Source organism: Spermophilus citellus (assembly GCF_964194105.1).
Source record: "Spermophilus citellus genome assembly, chromosome: 19".
Lineage (NCBI taxonomy): Eukaryota > Metazoa > Chordata > Mammalia > Rodentia > Sciuridae > Spermophilus > Spermophilus citellus.
In genome coordinates this window covers 9,028,482-9,054,621 of record NC_138201.1, presented here as the reverse complement: position 1 = coordinate 9,054,621, position 26,140 = coordinate 9,028,482, and the positions used below count along the sequence as shown (strand labels likewise).

Sequence of the window (26,140 nt, the reverse complement as noted above, 5' to 3'; positions counted from 1 at the left end):
TCCCATTGCTGAGGCTGGCTTTGAAACTGTGATCCTCCTGCCTCAGCCTCCCGAGCCACTGGGATGACAGGCGTGCGCCACCGGGCCTGGCTCGTAACAGGAACCTTTGCTGAGTCAAAGACATATTATGAGCATCTGTATTCTGGGGCAGAGCCTCCCAACACAACTTCAGAAATATCAGAAAATGGAAACTATAATTCTCACCCTGTTCAATCTATCTTTAATAAATTGAGGGGAGAAAAGCATACTTAATCTGACACATGTATAGAACAAAGAATAGTTCTATATTTGCGTCATGTTGCAACTACTAATCACAAATGCTGCTCAGTTTTTGTTTAAATGTCATATAAAACCAATATGATTTTCCTGAAATCAGAGATTCTTCAGATTCAAAGATTTATAGTGGCTCTCTCGCAATTGAAATTAGGAAGTATATACATGGGTAAATGCATTATACATTCATATATATGTGTGTGTGTGTGTATTATATACACATTATATATACAAAGGTCAAACAAACAGCTATATTTTTATTTTATTTCCAAATAGCATAGATGCATAAATGAGGACTTTGTACCCTCTGGGCTCAGCAAAACTTATTAAATACAATTTAATGCAATAGCAGCCTATCAATGAGTTATCAAGTATTTATTAAGTACCGACTCACGGTCCCTTTAGTGCTGGGTGCTAGGAAATCAAAGATGAGGAAGATGCTCTATACCCGAAGGACTTAAAATCAGCCTACTAGAGTGATGCAGCCACACCAGTGTTTATAGAAACTCAATTCACCGTCGCTAAGCTATGAAACCAGCCTAGGTGCCCTTCAACAGATGAATGGATAAAGAAAATGTGGTGTGATACACCATGGAATACGACTCGGCCATAAAGAGGAATGATATTATGGCATTTGCCAGTCCATGGATGGAGCTGGAGGTTATGACGCTAAGGGAAAGAAGCCAACCCCAGAAAACTAAAGGGTGGATGTTCTCTCTCTGATGTGTGGATGCAGATGCATAAAAGTAGAATTAAAGTTCATTGATTTAGACAAAGGGGAATGTAGGGAAGGGAGGGTGGATGGGAATGGGAAAGATAGTCGAATCAACAGACATCACTTTCTCGTGTTCATACATGAGTGCACAACCAGTGAAACTCCCCATCATGTCCAGCCACAAGAATGAGAAGTTATGCTCCATGGGTGCATGAGATGTTCAAATACACTCAACATTCGGGTACATCTAAAAAGAATAATTAAAAAAAAACAAGATGAGGAAGACACAATCTTTTCCCTCAAGACGGTCATGATCTACAAGGTCTACTGGGGAGACAGATTCATGGAATAAATTTGCTACGCCACCATATGTATAAAGTGCAGGGCTAAGGTAGGAGAGGTCCACTGTATCTGAAGAGCAGTACTTCAATCAAGCAGTTGGTGGTGCGCGTTCCCTGAATGGGTCATGTTCCAAGTGAGCTTGGGTTTGACGGCAACGAATATCAAAGAAAGATTCCTGCAGCGTACAAGCACCACCAGCCCTCTGCAGAGAGCCATCCACGCATCCAAAGCAGACAAGAGCTCAGCCCGTGGCTGAGTGGGAAATGATGTAAGAATCCTGGGAATCACATAAAAAGCCAAGGGTGATTTTGTAAAATCGTGCATCGGTCTCGTCTTCTAGATGGTTAATAAGGAAAGAGAATTAAATAAGCATGTGGAAGCCAAGTGACGTTGTCTCATGGACTGTGGTCACCCCTGAGTTCCCAAATTCCCCTGATGTTGTTCCTCCTGCCACCTTTCCAAAAGAAAACAAAGAACTGGAGGTTCTAGGCTGAGCAGAGCTGTTTATTTTGTGCTGTCCCCAACCTTGCTTCCTGAATCCAGGAAATAGGAACAAAACTTAGTGCTTTGGAAGATTTCCTAAAACTCGAAATAGAGAGACTATCCATTGCTTCCTAAAGGTTCACAAGAACTGTTGGAGGAGAGGGTGACCATTTGTTTTTCCGTCAGTTATTTGTACGGGAAAGGGGTCTCTCCAATGCGATGTGTGCACAGCAGAGAATCATTGTCATAAAGCAGGTGAAGAGGATACCCCAACATTAAGAGTCATATGGAAAAAAGTTGGAAAAATCCCTGCCAATTCCTGGGAGAGGTGCGTTGACCAATCACAGAAAGCTACAAGTTCAGGAGGTAGAACGAAGGTTTGGGGGGTAGAGTTGACATCTTTCCTGGACTAACACTTGGTCTTGGTCAAATGTCTACTGAGTGCAAGCCAAGGCTTTGTTATTATCCAGACCCAGATTTTGGTAACCACCTTTGCTTTAACACCTACAGACTGTGCAGAGGAGGGCACACCCTTCCCATCCACACACAGTGAAGTGGGTGGTGGTGACTCACTGCCGCCATCTGGATCTGGGGCTCCTCCCTCGTCTTGGAGCAATCTGACATATTCTCCTTCTAACCTATCTGCTCATGTCTACTGACGGTAAATCTTCGGTCCTGTTGCTGTATTATCCTTCCAAATTCCATGGACCAAGTTACCTATCTCTTCATGATTTTTTTTTTTTTAATCTTTTTGGTACCAGGAATTGAACTCAGGGGCACTTGGCCACGGAGCCACATCCCTAGCCATGTTTGGTATTTTATTTACAGACAGGGTCTCACTGAGTTGCTTAGCACCTCACTTTCACTGAGGCTGCCTTTGAACTCGCCATCCTCCTGCCTCAGCCTCCCGAGCAGCTAGGATCACAGGTGTGCAACACCATGCCCGGTTGAAAAAACTTTATAAAACAAGGTGACTGTTTTCTAGTTTTCCTCTGATAGTTGTGGTTTATGTTTATGATCCTGACAGAATTCTTTTCTTTTTATATTTACATATATATATTTAGTTGTAGGTAAACACACAATATCTTTATTTATTTTTATGTGGTGCTGAGGACCGAACCCAGTGCCTCACACATGCTAGGCAAATGCTTTACCACTGAGCTACAGCCCCAGACCCTGAAAAAATTCTTAATAATGAGCCCTTTCATAGTCAAAGTATATAGGTTAGGAAGGTATATACTTTTTATATACAAGTTATATATATATATGTAATGTTTTATACATACGCATAAGTACTTGTGTATACATATGTGTGTATACATGGATGTACTTTCAAGCTACATACATATAACTTTGTGAGTCTGGAAGTAAATTTGTCATCTCTAATCTTTAACCCTAACCTCCTTCCAAACTCCGTCATTGATAATAAAAAAAAGTCATTGATAACCATGCAAGACACAGAAGTCACTCTCCCCTCTAACTCACTCAAACCACCCACCCAGCCCTGATGATGGGAACCCAGCCACGTTCTCCAAACACGCCTCTGCTCATTCCTTAGGACTGCCCTAGCCTTAGGACAGATTGCCATCATTTCTTGCCTGAAAGATGGACAAGTCCTTGTGCCTAGTTTTCCAGACGCCCTTCGATGCACACTCCCAAATGAGGGCACCGTCACGCGTTTCTAAAATGCAAACCTGTTAATATCACTCCCTCGCTCAGAACCATTTGAAATCATCAGCCTCCAAAAGATGAACCCAAGCTCATTAGCACGTCCACCCAGGCCCTCTGCGACCTGACCTTCCCCCCTGGTCTCTCTGGCTTCGCAACCTCCCACGCCCTCGGCTTCCTGTTGAGCAACCTGGATAGATGGAGTGTTTCCATATTTCCTGCAAATCCATGAAAACTCTGGCTCTGCTGCTCTCGTTGCATAAGACTCTTGGCCAGTTCTCTTGGCCTCTTTAATTATCAACCATCTGTCAAGGCTTGGCTCAGCCATCTTCTCTCTTGGGGAGCCTACAGCACACCCCAGAACGGGCCATAGGTTGCTTTCCTAACAGACCAGGCACTCTGCTGCTACCTTTTCGTTTCCCACATAATATGCTGGCACTAATGCGTCGTGCCTTTCTGTTCCTGAACGGCAGGGTCCCTCTTATGAGCTCCTTCTCATTTCAGACATATTTTCTTCAGATCTTTTTCCCATCGTCTTTTTTTTTTTTTTAAAAAAAAACAATGCATGTCTTACTGTGATTGTCAGAAGAAATCATATTGACATAACTTGTCTTAGTTGATCCATGCAGCGGTCCTTGATGTAGCTCCCCATTAGGCACAAAGTGACATCGGGATTCAGCCACAAAATGACTTGCCGGAGGCTACGCGGCAGGGTGGCATGTGCGTGTGTGTGTGTGTGTGTGTGTGTGAATAAGAGGCCACCATGTACCCTGCGTGACCAATTCTGTCTACTTCGCAGCCTCCACGGACAGATTCCCCGACTGCATTAGAGGTGGGGACCCTCCTAGATGTGCTTAAGTTCTCAGTATCCATTGCTACCAGTGTCACACAGAAAGTGTCCTCCCTTCTGCATCTGATGATCCCTTCGCAGTTACATCTACGTTCTCATTCTACGGGGAGACGACCTAAGGGAATTTGGAGGGTGATATTAGGTCTTTGCATTAGTCGGTCAGTTGTGGTGTTTGGGAAACAACTTGCTGTGGAGATGGGTAAGGTCCACCCTGCTCTTTCCACTTGGGAACCCTCTGGGCTCCTGGATACTACTGAGGAAGGAGAAGCTGTCTTTCCCAGTGTGGTATGCCTTGCTCCTGTGGCTGGGAGTTATCTGCCCTCCTTGGCATAGAGTCCCTGAGCTGTGCCTCTAACGGGAACAGATTCCCTTGGAACACTTCCCCCTCTACTGAGTGTAGTCCTTAAACTCCCGCTCTTCCCATGGTGTCCCATAGCAGTCAACTGATCGGGGATTCTATTTCCCACTCCGTCTTGTGGGGATGAAGGGAGGGTCTGGGTCTGGTGGGGATGGTGACAAGGTGATGATGCATGGACATCCGGCAATACTGCCTTATCCCAAACGGTGGTCAAGCTCCAACCCCTGCCTTCAAAGCTAAAAGAGACGGAAAGCAATGACGCTGCTTTGTGATAGGATGCGATGTACTTAAGCCAGATAAGAGGTAGCACAGGTGCAGAGACCCAAGGGAAGACCTCAGGAGCATCACAGAAGCTGCACTGATTCCACAAGAAAGGTCACCCGTCTCGCTGCCGCTCGGGTGGGCTTGTGGTGGAACGTCAGGATGCTGGTGATGGCTAAGGTCCTGAGTTGCAGGTAAGTCGCCCCTTTTTACTTGCCACCCATTCTATCAGCTGGGTTTGTTGTCTTCAGTGCTGGTTGTAGACTTTGGGATTCAGCAGAGCAAGAGACTTTTAAGAACGTTAAAGGGCAAAAAAACAGAAAAAAAAAAAGGATGTGTTTGGGACCAATCGAGGTGTTTCTAAGTATGGACACTAAAAAAGAAATAATATAAAAAATAAAAAAGACCCCACTACTCTGATGGCCAGCTTGGTTTGGTCAGCAATTCAAAAAATGACACTTTTCCTTCTTAACGATAAAAAGAGAAGGAGAATGTTCAGGAGCACCATTTCAGTGGGCTCAACTCTACCTGAGCTTAAAACGATACGGCCATCTTCTGGAAGCTGGTGCAAGTTTCATCTTGGGCAAGTTTTGGGAAGCATCCTTTAAACACGTGCCCATCTCCAGTTTTCACAAAAATCATGACGATGTTGGGGGCCCCACTAGTAAAGACTGTTCCCCGTGGGCTCGGAACGCAGCCCCTTTTCAAATGAACAGGACCCGGGGAGTGGGCCTGGGGGCCAAGGCCAAGTGTGGATCCCTAGATGTGACCTTCGGCATCTTGGATTTGAAGCAGTCCCTCCCTACCTCTGAGCTGCACATTCTACCACAAATTCCTGAGCTTCCCAGTTATCGGTGCCTTTATAAAGCAGTTAGGGAAGATCATTAGGATGGTTCTGGAGGCCACAGGAGGATGAGGTCCTCTGAGCCGCCACATTTACATCCTACCTCTCCACGTGGGCTGAAGAAGACAGTGAATGCCTGACCCATCTCCATGTTTCTACCACGTCCGCGAAAAAGACGATGATTCACAGCCAACAAATGTCATATTGGGCCAATTAGCCAAATCACCTGTTAACCGTGGCAACATGGATTTCGTTGATATGTTAATCATTCAAGACAAGGTCTCCCGCTTCCCCTTCAGCACCAAGTTTAAGGGGCACGATTTGACACCATTGCCAAGGTTCCGAGGGAGATGTTGATGATGGGAGGGTGATTTGCAGTCCTGGAGTCTCCACGGGTTCTGGAGACACCAAGGCCCCCTGGCCAAATGAAGGAGATCTCTGTGAGGCTCAGTCCCCGGGAAATGGCCCATGACATTCAAAGTCATAAATGCAAAGGCTCCACAGATGCAATACAGTCCTTCATCTCTAAGGGACACTCTTTGAGCATTTTACTGACAGCTCAGTCATTTAAAACCTTCCAGGAGAGAGAGAGAGAGAGAGAGATGGAGAGAGAGAGAGAGAGAGAGAGAGAGAGAGAGAAGAGAGGGACAGAGGAAGAGAGAGAGAGATGGAGAGAGAGAGAGATGGAGAGAGAGAGAGAGAGAGAGAGAAGAGAGGAGAGAGGGACAGAGGAAGAGAGAGAGAGATGGAGAGAGGGGGAGACAGAGGATGAGAGAGAGAGAAAGAGAGAGAAAGAGAGAGAGAGAAGAAGAAGAGGAGGAGGAGAAGGAGGAGGAGGAAGGGAAGAGAGAGGAGAGAGAGAGAGCAGAGAGAGACAGAGGAAGAGGGAGAGGAGCGGGAGAGAGGGAGAGAGAGAGAGAGAGAGAGAGAGAGAAAGAGAGAAAGAGAGGGGGGAGAGACAGAAGAAGAGAGAGAGGGAGAGAGAGAAAGAGAGAGACAGAGGAAGAGAGAGAGGGAGAGAGAGAGAAAGAGAGAGAGACAGAGGAAGAGAGAGAGGGAGAGAGAGAGAAAGAGAGAGAGACAGAGGAAGAGAGAGAGGGACAGAGAGAGAAAGAGAGAGAGACAGAGGAAGAGAGAGAGGGAGAGAGAGAGAAAGAGAGAGAGAAAGAGAGAGAGACAGAGGGAGAGAGAGGGAGAGAGAGAAAGAGAGAGAGACAGAGGGAGAGAGAGGGAGAGACAGTGGAAGAGAGAGAAAGAGAAAAGAAGAGGAGGAAGGGAAGAGAGAGAGAAAGAGAGAGAGAGAGAGACAGAGGAAGAGAGAGAGGGAGAGAGACAGAGGGAGAGACAGTGGAAGAGAGAGAGAGAAAAAAGAAGAGGAGGAAGGGAAGAGAGAGAGAGAAAGAGAGAGAGAGAGAGAGAATATATTCATATGCAAACGTTTTCCCGCTCCACCATTTGGGTGGCAAACAGCAGATGACCTCACCCAGCTCTGTGACAGTATTTTAAGTCGTTCTTTCTTCTAATCACTTATAGGAAAAAAAGAAAAACACACACACTGAAAAGGCGACCTATTTAGTCTAAGAATCCGCTGTTGGGGACTGCAGTCGGCGATGGTGCAGGAGGAATAGCTGTCCCCCGGTGGCCTTCCGTTTTCCCACCAAGGACGGGATGAATCCCACGAATTCACGATCACTTCTGCGACTCACTGAAACTTCAAAAAGAAATACCCCATAAACGCACGAAGGAGCACGTTCACAGCTGGCCTTTTCAGGACACGCCGAGGAGGCCATGGTGATGAGGGGCGGACCACGTGTCTAGTTCAAAAACCCAGCCCAAGAGAGCAGCTCCTCAGGAGCAGAGGCCACCCTGTCCCTCTGACATGTCGACCTCCCCCTGAGCAACCAACCCCTAACAGAGACGGAGACCCTCCCTCCCGGCCCCTCCATCCTGATCTCTTTCTGAACACTCTCATCTGAGTGTCTGAGTTTATTATTCTGCACGGGGACCCGTCAGGCTCAGAACTTTCCGGGCTGCGGTCCCTAGTCGTTGTGACCCCGGCTTCTCCTTCGTGTGACTTAGCAACCCGCCTTCCCTATAAAACTGTGCCATGGTTACCTGGGAGGTGTCCCCCCAAAGCTCCTGGGTGACCCAGTGCCTGAACTCAGAGGAGACACGGCTGGGTTACGACAGCCTTCACCCAACCAGGGCACGAATTCACTGACATGTGTTAACTGGGTGGTGGCTCTAGGTGACCGTAGGCTCCAGGAGGTGGGTCAGAGTGTCCCCTTGGGGTTCAGATTTCGTTCCTGCCAAGTGGAGCTCTCTGCCTCTTCCTGGCCACGTGCTGAGGCCCTGTCCTTCTGCCACGAGGTCCTGCCTCACCCTGGGCCCGCAGCCACATGGACGTGGCCCGTCAGGGACGGAACCTCTGAAACCCTCTTCCTCTCTGTCGTTCTTATGAGATCTTCTGGTCACAGTGACAGAAAAACTAGCTAAAATAGAAGAGACGACGACAAGCACCAGACGGACCAGGAAATAAAATGTATAGATGGTGATCAGGGGAGATGCAGATCCTCAGAGAGGAAGCTGGTCACTGGGGAAGGCCATGCTACCCAGGGTGGCAAAGGCAGGCGAGGCCCAAACTTTGATCCAAAAAAAAAAAAAATGAGCCCCCTGGTAACTTCAGACTCTAACTCCTGATTTAGAAGTGGTGCTAAGAGACACTTGCTCAGGAAAACACAATGAAACAAAACAGGATGGATTCGGAAAAGCTGCAGACGTTGAGGTAGTTCCTCTTCTACTACACAAATCCCTAAACTCACAGATTATTTCCTCTTTGAAAAGCTAGCAACTTAGCGAGGCCCTGAGCAATTCAGTGAGAACCTGTCTCTATATAAATATATATATAAAAGGGCTGGGGATGTAGCTCAGGGGTTCTAGGCTCCTGGGTTTAACCCCAAGTACCCTCTCCCCCCAAAAACGGAAAAAGATTTGAAGAGACACGTCTCCAGAGAAGATGTTCCAAGAGCCAATAAGCTCACAGAAAGGTAGCCAGACCCTGAGGTCGGCAGGGAAGTGCCAATCAAAACCACCGTGAGATTCCCACCCACCATCAGTAGGTGGACTAAAACTTCCCAGAGAGTCACCAGGTTAGGGAGGATGTGGAGAAACGGACATCCTCACACAAATGTTGGTGCCACCCTAACACGGCGCAGCCAATTTGGAACCATTGTGGAAATCGTTGGAAATGCGAAAGGGACAGTTACAGTTCTACCCTGGGACCCCACTTGGAGAAACAGACCCAAGAGAAATGAAAACCTGTGTCCCCATAAAAATCCACAGATGCACGTTCATAGAGGCAGTATTTCTGATAGCCCCAAAGTGGAATCAACTCCGCTGTCCATCAACGAATGAGTGGATCAATAAAACGAGGCCCACCACCACTCAGTAATGCGGTTTTGGCCACAGAAGGAACGAAGCAGTGATCCCAACTATGACAAGGGTAAGCCTTGGTACCTTTATGCTGACTTAATACACAAGTTAAAAAAAAAAAAAATGGCAGGGGCCGGGCTCGGGAGGCTGAGGCAGGAGGATCCCGAGTTCAAAGTCAGCCTCAGCAAAAGCGAGTCCCTAAGCACCTCAGTGAGACCCTGATTCTAAATAAAATACAAAGTAGGGCTGGGGATGTGGCTCAGTGGTCGAGTGCCCCTGAGCTCAATCCCTGGTACCCCCCACCAAAGGAAAAGATGGCAAGTATTTGGTTCTATTACATGACAAATCCAGACGAGTAAAATCCATCAAGACAGATACTACAGATGAGCGCTGGTCAGGAGGCCAGAAGCAGCACAGAGTTATGAGCACAGGGTTCTTTTACAGGGTAAAGATGATATTCCAAAATTAGACAGTGGGGGAGGTTATATGATGAGGCAAACTAAAAATCAATGAATTTTAGACCCCAAATTAGTGGATTACATAGCACAAGACACACTCTAATAAAGCTGTTACATATCTATAAGAAAAGCATGGTGCTAAAAGTCAGAGGCAAACATTTTTTTGTGATTTTACAGCGAGAGAGAAATGCTCCAATGAATGGATATTTTCATTGCATGCATATCCTGATTTTTTTAAAATATATATATTTTTTTAGTTGTAGATGGACATAATACCTTCATTTTATTTTTTGGGGTGATGGGGGATTGAACTCAGAAGTACTCAGCCACTGAGCCACATCCCCAGCCTTTTATTTATATTTTACTTAGTGAAAGAGTCTTGCTGAGTTTCTTAGGGCCTCACTAAATTGCTGAGGCTGGCTTTCAACTCCCGATCCTCCTGCCTCAGCCTCCCGAGCTGCTGGGATTACAGATGTGCACCACCGCACTCGGCAATACCTTTATTTACTTATTTCTATGTGGTGCTGAGGATCAAACCCAGCGTATCACACATGCTAGGGAAATGCTTTACCACTGAACCACAACCCCAGCCCTGCATCCCAATTTTTGAACCGTGAAAGAAGTGATGTCTCAGTCCAAAAATAAATAAATAAATAAATAAAATATTTAAGAGGAAATGTGACAGAATAGACTGTTAAAGGCCAAAGCATTTCTGTTGCTCTTCTATTATTTCAAAAAGCTCATCCATTTGTCCATTGAGCTTTATTTATTCCGCAAATATTGACTGAGCCCTATTCACCCATCCCTGCCCTTCTGAGGAGAGCTTGTGAAGGGAAAGCAGTCCCTGGATTAAAAACTGAGAACATCCATGTGATCTGAGTTTTATGAGACTCAGCGAACAGACTGATCCTTGCACAGGACCGTGTTCAATGTCTGGGGTGCGGCAGGGAGAGCAGGTGCTATAGAAAAAAAAAAAAAAGATGAATGAATCTAAAATGCTAATGATATGCAACAATTCAAGTGTTTGGGAGCCAATGAGTGCTCTGATCCTCATTAGTGTTTATCCTAAATACATATTTCAGGAATAAATTGCTGACCGGCCGTGCCCAGTGAGGGTCTAGTGGCTGGGACAGAATTTAATCTCCGGTGCAATGTCTGACCCAACGATTCGGCTCTTGGAAAACACATGCAACCTCTTTTCGTGATGCCTTTGAATTGGAGATGTAGCCTCTGTACCCCAAAGCATGCTCTGTTCTCCAAGAGACTCGCAGAGTGTAGCTGAGACATAAAGAGTCGTTGGTGTGGCAGGTAAAATTCTCATCAGCCGGGAGGAGGGCCGTCCATGCCCAGGAGCGTCTACTCAGGGAAAGGCATTCATTGGGGAGACAAGAGGAGCCAACCCTGGCCAGCGCAGGGGACTGCAAGGTCTAGAGGTGTCATAACGTGGCTGACATAACAATGCTTGGGAGCCTGCAGTGAACTGTTACCGCCGCAGGTAGGTCAGACACTTAAATGCGATAATAGCTAGTTTCTGGGGCTTTGGAGTTCCAGACAAAGGGGTCGAATTCAGGGAAAGTGACCTCCAATAAAAAAAAAAAAAAGAAGTCCAGGGAGAGAGACTAGGGACCAACAAAGTGCTCTGAGTCATTTAGATCATTGTCCTATGGAGAAAGAGCCAGCGATGTCTATTTGAGAGGCCCGCAGAGGGCTGCCCCAACCCGAGGCTGCACCGAGCCAGGGAAAGAGAAAGGTTACTCTTTGAATTTCTGCAGCTGCCATTTACATGATTTGGTCCAATCATACTCTCTATAAAGTTCAAACCCCTATTATCCTCTCCGGGGAGAAATGCAGAGTGTGACACAAAACTTGTCCAGATGACTCTGCATTTTACAGGGGCTGGTTAAGTGGTAAAAGCTTTTCACCTCAGTCTCGTTCCCTAGTTGTGTTTTTTTTTTTTCTTCTTGATCCAAGTGGTCAGGAAAGAAAGAGAAAAGCAGAGTGCATAGGGTGGGTGGTCTTTATTGTTTTCGAGGGGGGAGTATTACAAACAAATCATCATAATTCGGTGACTTGAAACAGAGATGTGTTCTCTCAAGGTTCTGGGGCCTGCAAAGTATAAACTCAAAGTCTTCAGGGCTGTGCTCACTCCAAAGGCTCCAGTGGGGAATTCCTGGCTTTTGGAAACTTCCGGAAACTTCCGGAAGCTTCCAGAAGCTTCCAGCAATCACTGGCCTCCCTGTGGTTGGTTCCTCTCTTACCCTTTGTGCATCTTCTCAGTCTCTTAATGTGGACACTTGCCACTGGGTTCAGGACCCACATGGGTAATCCTGGACACTCTCAGCTCTAGATTTTTGATTACGTTTGGAAAGACCTTTGTCCAACATGAGGTCACAATCTCCAGATAGATCTATCTCCTGGTGCTTGCTCTCTTTGTCACGGATGCTATAACACCATACCACAGACTGGGCTGAGAAGTTCAAAAGCAAAGTGTGCACAGGTTTGGTGTCTGGTGAGGGTCTGCTTCCTGGTTTGTGGACCACCATCTTTTCATATGGCAGAAGAAGCAAGGGAACTCTCAGGAATCTCTTTTGTTAGGGAAATAATCACATTCTTGATGAACTAATCATCACCAAAGGTCCCACCTCATGATCTTACCGTATTGGGAGCTAGGGTTTCAACGTCATCGGAGGGACAATAAGCATCATGTCTACAGTGGTTACCACTTATCTGATGGCCAATTCTATTTTACATGGACCATAGGTGAATACATGCATGCTCTGCAGGATGGTAGGTAACTCTCAACTGCAAACTCTTTAAGAATGCACATTGATATGATTGGAATGAGGTTGACAGACTCTCACCCACTCAGAAAGCACACACCTGTAATCCCAGCGGCTCTGGAGGCTGAGGCAGAAGGATTGCGAGTTCAAAACCAGCCTCAGCAATGGTGAGGTGCTAAGCAACTCAGTGAGACCCTGTCTCTCAATAAAATACAAAATAGGGCTGGGGATGTGTCTCAGTAGTCAAGTGCTCCTGAATTCAATCCCCAGTACCAAAAGAAAAAAAAGTCTTATTTCAGTAACATCAAATTTTGAATTTTTCTCATGAGTCAAATGAGAAAAAAAATTATTCTTTCACGTCACGATCAAAGACTTGCATTGATACATGTTTCCAGTTTGACATCCAAATTTTCTCCAAGTTGATGAGTTTTAATTGATCTAAATATTCCCCAATTATTTATCCAAACAGTCATCAGTCAACATTTTATTGCTCAGAAACAAAAGTTTGCCTATTTAAGCAGGTTTCCTAATTAAAAAAAATAAAAAATCAGTTAAGCCAGTCATGGGTTTGGCTATCAATCAAACTCCCAGCTATTGTTCTCACTGATGCACATTTCACTCTTTGGCTATGAAGGGTACGTTTGTTATTCAGTATTAACAGCAAAGCACATCTGAAATGTACAGTAAGCAGAAGCAATGATCAGACCTCCTAAACCAGGTTGCCAACACCCCCATCAGTACTGAACAGACTTCTTCTCAGTGCAACTCTTTCCCCAGCACAACCTTCACAATTACCCGTGAGTCTTCACGCAGGAGAACTCAGAGCTCACTGAAGTCACCATCTAGAAATAGCTCTTCTTTGCTGGGTGCAGTGGTACACGCCTGTCATCCCAGTGGCTCAGGAGGCTGAGGCAGGAGGATTGCAAGTTCAAAGCCAGCCTCAGCAAAAGTGAGGCCCTAAGCCACTCAGTGAGACCCTGTCTCTAAATAAAATACAAAATAGGGCTGTGGGGAGGTGTCTCAGGGGTCGAGTGCCCCTGAGCTCAATCCCTGGTACCAAAAACAAAAAAACCCCACAACTTGGCTGATAAAGCTCACTCAAGTTAAATTCAGAATGATTTGTTGTATCGAGAGACATTATTTGGGTCACAGGAAGACCAAGTGGAGTGGCCTTTGGCCCTAAGGATCCCCTTCCCTTGTTATCTCTATTTCTCTTCTTCTTCTTTTTTTTTTTTTTTAAATTTCTCTCTTCTACTCTCTTCCCATCGACACAAGCTCAAGAGGGGGATGGACAGGTATGAGAGGTCTATTAGTGTAGCTTCCTCTCCCACCTGGAGTGAGGTGTCCTGTTAGGGTCTGTGAACAAGTCAGGATGGCGCCTGGCATTTTGCAGAGGGAGTGGTTTGTGAAGTAACGCCAGGGAGCCATTAAGTGTGGAGATTCCTGATGGGTTGACTGCTGTATCTAGTTTATGTTAATTAGATAAGCTGTGTGGAATGTATACATACCCCTCCTGTCCTACAATAAACGGCTCCCACTCCTGCTGTATCAATCTACACAAGTTGCTTGTCACCCCCCCCCCCCCAGGGTATTTTGCTACAGCCGGACTGCGGCAGGCAGTGTCCAAGCCCAGGTATCACCCTTGGCTTGGCTCCTCCGGGACCATACTACCTCACCCATAGTCAAGACAGCAGGCACCCAACCAGAGTTTGCTCAGTGAGCCATCCTCATCAGCAGCAATCCGGAGACACCACGGATGAATTACAGCCATCCACAACCTGAGATGATGAATAGCTCCCATCTTCAGTGGTTACAGATCTACACTGTCGCCAAACAGCTGAGCTTCCCAGAAGGAGATCCCAAACAATCAGTTTGACAAGCTAAGATCCCGAGTTCCTGGATGATTCTCTTGGAAACTCTTCACAATAATCTACATTTAAAGTGAATCCTTCCCACATGCGGGGGAGGGAATGATAGGGGAATAAGAAACTTATAATAATCCGTCACTGACTGCCCGGGGAGTCACCGCCGGTTTACCAACCCGCGGTTATTTACCATAAAATATCCATATTCGGGATGTTTTACGGCCCACCTGGAATACATTGGAAATTGGCATCTTAACTTTCGGAGCAGAGATATTACATTAATCATTCTCATTATGGAACCTGAAGCCCATTAGATGAAAATTAGAGCCACAAATATATGCACCACCCTAGTAGACAGCACAATGTCATTCAATATTAATCAACAGCGTGAAGGGATCCAGAATACTCACCACTAAAAAAAAAAAAAAAATTAAAAATTAGAAAAATACGGTGGATGTGATAATATTGAAGGTTATAAACGCATTAAAAAAATTCAAGTTTGTTTCTACGAAGGAAACGTTCGTATCCATCAACCAGATCTATGGTTTGAGTATAAATCCCATCGGGAAGTATGGTTTTAATTGGGATAGGGTGAACTGCATGCGGAAAAACACCCTATAATGGGCATCTGCTTTGGAGTGGGGGTGATTGGGGCCCTATGCTGATCTCTCTTCCCATCCATGTGTCCTTGGCGAAAGTGACTTCATTTCACTGATCCTCGGTTCTTCGCCTATAAAACATGACATCTAGACTCCCCTGGGTTATGCTTCCAGAATGGTTAGTGTAATAACTGGAGTAGAGCCATCAAAATCATAATAATAGGTAACAATTTTTTTAAAATGTTTTTGGTACCAGGGATTGAACCCAGGGGAGTCCAAGGAATCTGCCTCCAGAGCTTGCGCTATCACCAGCTACACCTGAGCTCTTCAAGAATGATGGTTATTACTCTCATTTCAAAGAGGAGGCTGGAGGCTGAGGCAGGAGGATTGCAAGTTCAAAGCCAGCCTCAGCAATGGCGAGGCCCTAAGCAACTCAGTGAGACCCTGTCTCTCAATAAAGTACCAAACAGGGATGGGATGTGGCTCAGTGGTTGAGTGCCCCTGAGTTCAATCCCTGGTACCCCCACCCCAATAAAAAGATTCACAAGCAGATATAGATGGGGATGCCGGGCTAGAGAAGCATTCTGGGTGATGGGGTCGTAGCATGACCCTCGGCACAGATCCTCCCTGGGGGACATCCCTGTCCTCACACAGTGGAAATCATGAACTGAGATCCCCTCCACTCTCCGCCTTATCTTCTGATTCTGTTTTCTACGGCAAAATTAAAAGGGCATTCAAACAGCTTTGCCCGCTGGGTAGCAGGGAACGCGGACAGGGCCAGGGTTGGGGAGGCATGTGCAGGTGGAAAGCAGAGCTCTTCCTCCCCACTGGCTGGACACAGCCCCGGGCTGACTTTCTGGACAAGCCCCAACTGCGATGGGGTGTCGGGTGCGTCCTGCACAGGAACGAATTTTGCCATGGGTGAAGTCCTCCCATGCCAACGAAGGCGTCAACCGTCTCCTGTGGGACTTCATCTCGAGACGCTTGGGTCCAGCTGCAAAGCCCCAGCTCAGCTGCTCAACGAGATGTTGACGGGACATGGGATTCTTAAGGAGTCCTTCAGGCCACCGTGTTTATCGTGAGCTTCCTGAGGGCCAGGCCCTGGACAAATGAGGCAATCCAATTCTGTGGCCCTCGATGAACGAGGGGGAGGAGGTCTGTAGCACCCTAAGAGGGGCACAGAGGGAAGTGACGTTGGGTGGCTTAGTACCGCAGGGGGACAGAGAAACAAAACGTGCCCCCCAAATTCCATTACCAGAATACATGCTCCTGGAAATGTCCAGACCTCATCAGTAGGGACCTGGGTTATGCCGTGCCCTTTAATCAAGGATGATAAATGGAAAAGAAAAAAAAAAAAACAGAGAGGTGCAGCTTCTTCGAGGCCCCATCTGCAGGGAACTAGAAATTCTGCTTGTGTCAATCAATTCGACTCAAAAAGGCTAAATGCAAAGAGATGACCATGTCCTGCCAAAAAAAGCATCATCATCAAAAACACTTTCAGATAATCTAACAAGTAGAAATCATAACTTCTACCCTATAAGGCTGACGTGTGAATAAAATTATACAAAGTATAGAAGGAGATCTGAACATGGTGACATTGTATAGAGGTGAAGGGATTTTTTCTTTGGTGGGGGGGGATAGGAATTAAGGAGGATCTAGAACAGAACAGAGCCAGGGTACGTGGAAGGAAGAGATGAAGGCTGGATTTCCTCGGCTCTGTGACTTATTCACTGCATAATAAGAGTGAGTAATTCAGAGACTCCGACCTTCAAGTTCACCTTTAAAAAAGATTCCAGCCAGGAAACCTCTCAAGTCTCTTGAAGCCATGAAACCACGTGATTACGAAGAATGCTCTCACTTGCAGAGTACAGTTCAGAAAGTGAAGTGGAAGGCAGCATTTTAGCCAGGCACGGTGGCTCACACCTGCAATCCCAGCGGCTCGGGAGGCTGAGGCAGGAGGATCCCAGGTTCGAAGTCAGCCTTGGTAACTTAGCTAACTTTTTCTTTTTTCTTAATGACAGTGAAAATGATTGGGATGAAGGAAATTAGTGGCCTTTAAGAGATGTCACTGTCTTGCTTTGGTCATTTATTCACTGAAGAAAAGTATAATCAACTGGCTACTGAATGACAATCAATGGCTGGGATATAAAGGTTGTGTGTTTATAAAAGTACGTCACGCCCGGATTAACCTCCTGTGTATCTGCTGTTGCGTTACTACACAGGCAATTAGTTTTGGAATCCCTGTATTCACACACGTAATCTGCCATCGATTATGGACACAGAAGGATGGATAAGACAGGGTCAAGTCTTGTCCATCCTTCTAGACAGATGTCCAATCAGCATACCACAGTGACACCCAACACAGCCACATCCATGTTTATAGCAGCACAACTCAACGAGAGCTAAGCTATGAAACCAACCGAGGTGCCCTTCAACAGATGAAGGGGTAAAGAGAAGGTGGTGTACACACAGAATGGAATATTACTCAGCTGTAAAGAAGAATGCCTCTGTGGCATCTGCTGGCCAATGGATGGATCTGGAGACTCTCATGCTGAGTGAAATAAACCAATCCCCAAAAGTCAAAGGTCAGATGTTTTCTCTGATAAAAAAATGGGACGGGGGGGGGGAGAATTTTTTTAAAAAAAGAAAGAATAAGAGAGAAAAGGGGAGAAAACAGGGAGAAGGAATTTCATGAAAATAGAGGAAAGATCAGTGGAGTAGAGGAGATTGAGTGGGACTCCAAGATGGCGGAGTAGCACTTCCAAGATGGCGGAGTAGCACTTCCAAGATGGCGGAGTAGAACTTCCAAGATGGCGGAGTAGCACTTCCAAGATGGTGGAGTAGCACTTCCAAGATGGCGGAGTAGCACTTCCAAGATGGCGGAGTAGAACTTCCAAGATGGCGGAGTAGCACTTCCAAGATGGTGGAGTAGCACTTCCAAGATGGCGGAGTAGCACTTCCAAGATGGCGGAGTAGCACTTCCAAGATGGCGGAGTAGAACTTCCAAGATGGCGGAGTAGCACTTCCAAGATGGCGGAGTAGAACTTCCAAGATGGCAACTAGGAGACACAGGGTTACCGATCCTTCACGACTCGAGCGGGTCAGACTGTGACCCGCATCACTGCAAGGCATGAGACCAGGACCAAATTCTGGACATAGCACAGGAACAGCCCAGGCCCCTCCACCTCACCAGACACCCCGGCTGGAAACCAACGGTCGCCATCTTGGAAAACTTACCTCATCAGCTTTGGGTGGGTGCAGCAGACAGCGCGATGGGCGTGGGAACAGGTGTGTGAGTCCCAGCCCCCCCTCTCCCCAGCTGTGATAGCCCAGAACCTTCCTCACCAGCTCTCGGTGGGCGTGAATATCAGAGGGAATATGACAGAAGAGGCTGCCGGTTTCCAAGGCCCCCTCTCCACAGCTGTGATGATGGGGTGACCACCCAACACAGAGAGTGCCCAGTTGATTGAGGCCTCGTGGGCAGGAGAAGTGAGGGGGATAGAGACCAGGAGCAACCCAAAGAGACCGGGATTGGAGAGGTGCCCCCCCAGGGGAGGGAGAGCCCCCCACACGGATTGCTTCCCCGACCCTGAGGGCAGAGACTCAGCCTGGAGTGCACAGCGGCCACCTACTGGAGGACAAGAAAACTGGACTCTAGCAGGGCATTTTTATTTCTTTTTCCTGCTTTTCTTTTTTTTTTTTCATTTTATCTTTTTCTTCTCTTTTTTTTTCACCCCTTTCTCTCTATCTCTTCCCCCTCTTGATTTTTCTTCTGCATTTCTTTTTACTTTTCTTCCTCCTTCTCTTCCTCTCTCAACCTCCCAAGTGTCACTATTTCTACTATGTGTAATTTACTCAATGCAAATAGGTGTTTGTTTCTGTGCTTCTTATTGTCCTTCCACGTATTTAACTACCCTAAAAGGCCTCCTGCCTATTCTCCTGCTAATAACTCCCTTCTGAGAGCTCTCCTCCAAAGTAGCTAAGATACACTAGCCCCATACCCTCACCTCTTTCCCCCCTAACATGAAGGTCTACTCCCAACCCTCAGTTCTCTGTACGCCACCAGAAACTGTGTGCCTTTGATGAAGCTCATGAATCTATTTTAAATTATAATTGAATCCAACATCTCTTGACACAGAGACTAACTATAAATACAGAAATAACAAAAACTAGCCCATCAATGATGTATAGCTGATATTGGGGACTGTTTATCTCCCATCACAAAGGAGAGATCTGGGAACTCTACAAGGGCAATACAGACCTACAGGGGATAAACCATAACACAAGAGTCACGCACAGAGCCAGAAAGAAACGTGAGCAACATGAAAATCAAGGAAAGAAAGGACCACAACCAATGCAGGACAAGTCAACATTAGAGGAGGTAACAGTGACAGCAGAAAGAATGTCAGGTAAAGATTTCAGGACACACATGGATCAGATGACCTGGAGATTCAAGGAAGACCTTAGACAGCAAATGCAGACAATGAAAGATCACTTTATAAACAATGAATTACATAAACAAATCCAAGAAGAAAAGAGCAACTCTACAGGGAGATAGAGGTTATACAAGAAAAAACAAACAAAAAAACCCCCACAGAAATCCTGGAAATGAAGGAAATAATAAACTAGATTAAAAACTCAAATGAGAGTATCACCAGCAGAGTAGGCCACTTAGATGGTAGAACATCAGACAATGAAGACAAAGTATATCATCTCGAAAAGAGTGTAGACAGATCAGAGAGACTGATAAGAAACCACAAGCAGAACATCCAAGAAATTTGAAATAGCATAAAGAGACCAAATTTAAGAGTTATTGGGATACAGGAGGGTAGAGAGGTCCAAACCAAAGGAGTGAGCAATTTGTTCAATGAAATAATTTTAGAAAACTTTCCAGACATGAAGAATGAAACGGAAATCCAAATCCTAGAAGCCTATAGGAAATGTACAAAACCACAAGAGACCCACACCAAGACACATTATAATGAAAATGCCCAACATACAGAATAAGGAGAGAATTTTAAAAGCAACAAGAGAAAGGAAACAACTACATTTAGGGTTAAACCCTAAAACCAAAGGACTTAAAAACAGCACACTACAGGGACACAGACACATCAATAGCAGCACAATTCACAATAGCTAGACTGTGGAACCAACCTAGATGCCCTTCAGTGGATGAATGGATAAAAAAATGTGGCATTTATACACAATGGAATATTACTCAGCACTAAAAAGTAATAAGATCGTGGCATTTGCAGGGAAATGGATGGCATCAGAGCACATTATGCTAAGTGAAGTTAGCCAAACCCAAAAAAACAAATGCCAAATGTCTTCTCTGATATAAGGAGGGTGACTCAAAATGGGGTAGGGAGGAAGAGCATGGGAAGAAGATTACCTCTAGATAGGGAAGAGGGGTGGGAGGGAAAGGGAAGGAGAAGGGGAATAGCATGGATGGTGGAAGGAGACCCTCATCATTGTACAAAATACATGTATGAAGGATGTGAAAAAAAAAGAAAAAGAATTTCTTTCCTTTTCATGAAAAAGAAGACTCAGAATGCATGTTTAGGAAAAAAAATTAAAAAATAAAAGCTTTTAAACTTAAAAAAGAGAGAGAGAGAGAGAGATTGAGAGGAGGAAGAAAGGTTGGGAAAAGAAAGAAGAGTGGAATGAATCTGACCCGACTTTTGTATGTACATACCTAAGCATAGAACAGTGAATCCCAACACCAAGAATGTCCACAAGGCAGTAATTAAAAAAAAAAAATAACTAAATAAATTTCACAAAAAGTTCAGTAGAGGAGAGGGAGGGGAGAAGGGGGAGGACAATGGGGGAGGGGGACATGCTGGGGAATGAATGAGAACAAATTAGATTCCATGCTCCTGTGTGAAAAGGTATCCTCATGCTATAGATAACTAAAAATAATCTTTGACAGGAGACACGGGTAGTGAATTTGAGATTTATTCCAAGTACAGGTCAAAGGCATGAAGCAGGAAAACAGAATGCTCTGATTTACATTTCTTTTTGTTTTTAAGGTGACTCTGGCTGTTCTATGATGTGTGATTAAACAAAGGTTTGAAAACGTCGCAAGAACAGGGAAGAGTGGATGTGGCAGCAAACAGTAGTCTTGATTTGAGCATTTCTTTAAGGAGAAGTAGGGGGAAAAATTGGGATTTAATTGTAGAGTATCTGGCTAGATTCGTAGCTGGACAAGATCGTGCCAACAATATTGATTGGAAGGTTTGATTTCACCTTAGTAGCAGTTCTCTGGGAGCTTGCTGCCTTGGTTATAAGACTAGTTACACGTTCATCAGATTTTTGGCTGGCGGACACTAAACCCATAAGACAATCAGTATGTCACATTAAAAATATTAAAAACCAAAAAAAATTAAAACAATTTCAAACATAATGTAACAGAGGATCACTGCTCGGAAGGCATATTTAAAAGGGTAAATACAATTCTCTGATGTTACATTAATAAAAACAAAACATGTTGGCTAGTTCTGGATTAATAGAAACTTGAGAAAAATCAACTGTCTGATTGACCATGACTGCATGTTTAAAATAAGGTTATAATGGGAGACTGGAGCTTTCACAAAAATGAACATTATTGCCAGCTGTATTTGTTGAAAATAAAGTTCTTGTCATGGGATACCTCATGTCTCAGCATCCTCTGCAGAGGTCAAGGGACATGCATGGCATTGTGCTTATTTCTAGGAGGCCATGATTCAGCAGACAAGTAAGCATCATTGAGAGTTGTGAAGATGGTATAAAGCAGGAAAACAGAATGATCTAATTTACATTTTTAAAAGATGACACTGGCTTTTCTATGGTGAGTGTTTTTTTGTTTTTTGGTTTTGTTTTTTTGGTAGTTGTAGATGGAACAGAATGTCTGTATTCATTTTGATGGGATGCTAAAAATCGAATCCAGTGCCTCACACATTGTGGGGCAAGCTCTCTGGCACTGAGCTACAGCCGTAGCCCTGATGAGTGGATTTTTTTAAAGAAGGGTTTGAAAATGTAGCAAGATCAAGTAGGAGTGGATATTGCTGAAAGTAGTACAAAGAATTCTGGCATAAGACATATTTTCATATATTTGAAGCTTAACTTGTATCATACAGTAAGAATTAGAAGTGATAGAATTTTAGATTGAGCTTTCGGGGGGACACCTTAGATCTGAACCACAACAGAAGTTGAAGGAAGAGAAGAGTTTTTCTGTTTTTGAACAACAAAGCAATCTACTCTGCATCAGGAGGCTTTGGGAGGATCAGGTGAACTCTCCCTTACCAGGATTTTTTTCAAAACAAATCATTATCCCCCAAGGCTTTGGGCGAGTGTGGATGTATCACTGAATGTTCTAGTCAGCTTTTTCACGACTGTGATCCAAAGACCTGACGAGAACAGTTTTAGAGAAGGAAATGTTTATGTGGGGGCTCACAGTTTCAGAGGTCTCAGTCCATAGATGGTCAGCTCTATGGCTCTCAGACCAAGATCAGGAAGCAGGGAGCGCTCTGCTCACCAGGGACAAATCTCTGCTCACTGCAGACGAATGTCCCCAGGGACCCATCTCCTCTATCCACACCCTACCTGCCGACGTCCACCACCCAGTTAATCCACCCAAGTAGGTTAGTGCACCAACCAGGTTAAGACGCTCCTCTAAGCCCTTTGCATTGTCTCACACGTGAGCTTTTGGAGACACCTCATAGCTGAACCCTAAGACTAATGATATGGGGGGAGCAAGGTGGTTTTCAGACACATGTCCTCAGGCCAACTCCTCACAGAACGGACAGTGGGACATTTCCTTGTCCCTCATTATTCTATTTAAATGACCGTTCTTGAATACAAGATTCCATTTTTTCTGCATTTTTTTTTTGTAATAGTAAAAATGCCTGAACATTTACCAAAGGGCCATCTTGAGGGTTGGTCATTTATTTTTTAAAACGTACTTTAGAAAAATGAAAAGTTGGCATCTCTATGTTTTTGTTGTTGTTGTGACTATTTGTTGAAAATTTCTCATCTTACAAAATCTAGAAATCGGGGAATCATAAGATTCATGGAGTCCTTAGATTCTTCCCGACTCTGAGCAGCCACGATCCTCAAACGAAGCTCACGAGATTCACGCGTCATCACCGAAAAATTAAGCACAGATTTTAGGCTTGTGTGAAGCCAAGAGGAGTAAAGAAACCCTCGGAATTCCATAGCACTTAATCAGACATATTACCTTCCCGTTATTCTGTGCACCTAAGAATGTTTAGAAGACCTTCCCCAGGAGACCTTCACCAACAACACCATCCTGAATCCCCACATCCACATGATTCTCAGAAAAAAATTCATTTCTCGACGAATAAAAAAAAAATACCACCAAACAAGCAATAACAGATGAAGCACTGGATATGAGGCATATTTGCTATCGAGGTCCCGGAGAGGATTTTGTTAATGAGAATATTCAACTGCGTTAGTGTCAACAGGCTTAGTAATGATGAAACCTTTGACAGGAAGGTGCGGCGGTGCAGAGTTGGGATTTCACACCAGGAAATGTATAATCATATGCAAATACATAAGACCCTGAAACCTGCCGCTCAACTTCACTCCTCCAAGACCCGCACGCTCCAATGTGTACTCTCTGCTCTTGCCTGGGATTTTACATACAAGCTGTCATTTCCAAATTATACTTTCTTTCCCATACTCGTGGAGTTTTATTAGAAAGTAGTCTTAAGAGATGGTAATTTTCAAAAATTTTCTGGTCCTGGGGATTGAACCCAGGGGCGCTTTACCGCTGAGCTACATCCCCAGCCCTTTTTTAATTTTAATTTTGAGACAGGTTCTCAGTAAGTTGCTGAGGCTGATAGTTGACTGTATGATCCTGAGTTGCTGGGATTATAGGAATGCACTACTTTTTTTTTAAAGGCTCTAAATCAGAAATGTAAAAGGCAAGAAATAATAAAACTCTCCTTTTGGTTATTATTGAAACTGCTTTTCAATGTTTTTCTACTCCATGAAATTTTTTTTAAAAAAATTATAGAATTATAGGATTAACTGGTGAGGCTTTGCTCCCTACTGTGTGCTGTATGGATAAAGTATTTCTCTTATCAACTACTACATTGGCATTTCGTTTGCTTTCTTATGCACATTCTATTTAAAATATATGTCTGTGTAACTTGTGTACATGCATTTATACATGTGTAAATTTCAGTGTGCGTGAATTTGTGTGTACCAAGTATCAGAAAACCAAATCAGCAGGACACACTTGTGCACACCTGTCATCCCAGTGGCTCGGGAGGCTGAGGCAGGAAGATCCCGAGTTCAAAGCCAGCCTCAGCAAAAGTGAGACCCTAAGCAACTCAGTGAGACCCTGTCTCTAAATTAAATATAAAATAGGGCTGGGGAGGTGGCTCAGTGGTCAAGTGCCCCTGAATTCCATCCCCAGTATCAAAAAACAAAAATGAAACAAAAACCCAAATCATCATATAATCCCTATAATCAAACTCTCTCAATCCTTCTGAAAGCACAAAGATACGTCTTCCCACTCCTATTTGCAGTTTATCCTACCAATGAGACATTTCTGAAAATATGCAAAGAGGTAAAGATCATATAACAAATTAAAATCTGTTCTGTTTTTTAAAAAGAGACTGTTTGGAAAATGTACGGGTACAACAGAACAAAACATTTGCGGCGTGATCTAATTGCTACTTACAAGCAAACCGGAGCTTGGCTTCTCTGCTGACAATTGTTCCAAACGAGTTTGTTGCCACACACTGGTATGTTCCAGCATCTTGGGTTTTATTGGGGTTATTGATCAGCAAACTGCCTTCAACAACACTGTAGCGGAAATCCATACCCACGTCAACATCGGTTCCATTTAACTTCCACCTGTAGTATAAAAAGACCCGTAGATAAAGCCTTGTAAGATTAGTCAATATTTCTGAATTGTCTAAAATATCTATAAAAAAATCTACAAATAGCGACCTCTTTGAAAGCCTGAGAAAAAATATCAGACACGTCCTACCTGCAATGGGGACGTCTTACGCACTTAATAGAGAGAGCATGACCTTTCATGGCAAAATTTTACAACCTGTTTTGGGGATCTCTAAGGATGCTACCAACAGAACACTTCGCTGTTTGCAAGAGAGGTTTTCTCACAGCTCCTTGGGAAACTTTTTTTTTCAGACAGGGCTTCTCGGTGACGATTCACTGGGCGGTTTGTAGGGATTCTTTCCATTGTTGACCAAATTCACCATTTTGAGGTAGACTGCGGAGTATCTGGGGGGAATTGCAGTAGAGTTGCTTTGATAGGGTCCTTAATACGACCAAAGTGGCTGATGGCAAAGCAGAGAACTCCAGTGATCCAGAGTGGCTGTGGCGACCAAATCTGCCCGTGGATCACTTTGAAGATCTCCTTAGTGACGGGCACATCCATCAATCACCCCAGTGGGCTGCACTTCAGGCCACTAGACCACCGAGTCAGTGTTCCACTGTGCTTCTCTTTATTTACCTGAGTACCCTGAGAATCTGACTATTGGAGTTAACTCAATATCTGAGCTTCAGGGGGACTCACGCATTTCAAGCTCGAACCTTTAGGAACAAGACCCACAATTTTGTTGAGTTAACCAATATCCTTCCAAAGAAAGGAGATCTTAACCAAATCACCTCCCAGGAAGTCATTTGAATACTTACAGACTTTTGAAGGAATGCAATTCAATAGCCATCTTATTTTTTATCACCTTACAAATTCTAGAGTACCAGATAATGAAAAATCGTACAGGTGGAGTAATCACAGGGAGAGATAAAAGAATAAGGAAACACTGGAACACAAAGAAATCTGATCCAGATCAACGAGAGAGATTCATTTCATTGCCTTCCAATAGTGAAGATGTATGTGTGCAAATGCATATTCATTGTGTACCCTCTGAGAACGTTCTGGGGTACTACAGTTGTATGTCCATCACCTACAGTCATTGAAACGGAATATTTATAGTTCAATTAGTTTCCAGTTCTGGGATATCTTATATCAACCAAGGCAAACGCAGAGTCGTAATTCATTTTTTTTTTCTGTTCAGATTTCTCACCCAATTCAAGGTCAACGTCAGGGAGCCCCGCACGGTGGTGCATGCTTATAATCCCAGCAGCTCGGGAGGCTGAGGCAGGAGGATTGCAATTTCAAAGCCAGCCTCAACCACTTAGCAAGGCCCTAAGCCACTTAGCAAAACCCTCTTTCAAA

At 44.7% G+C, this 26,140-nt stretch overlaps 1 protein-coding gene across 1 annotated transcript in view; it reads right to left on the bottom strand.

Moving 5' to 3' along the window:
- Positions 1-26,140, bottom strand: part of CNTN4 (contactin 4) — a 490,319-nt gene that overhangs the window by 250,322 nt on the left and 213,857 nt on the right. Inside the window, exon 4 of the mRNA XM_081276057.1 lies at positions 24,617-24,792. Coding sequence (XP_081132183.1) covers positions 24,617-24,792 — 176 coding nt within the window. The remainder of the gene's footprint in view (positions 1-24,616; positions 24,793-26,140) is intronic.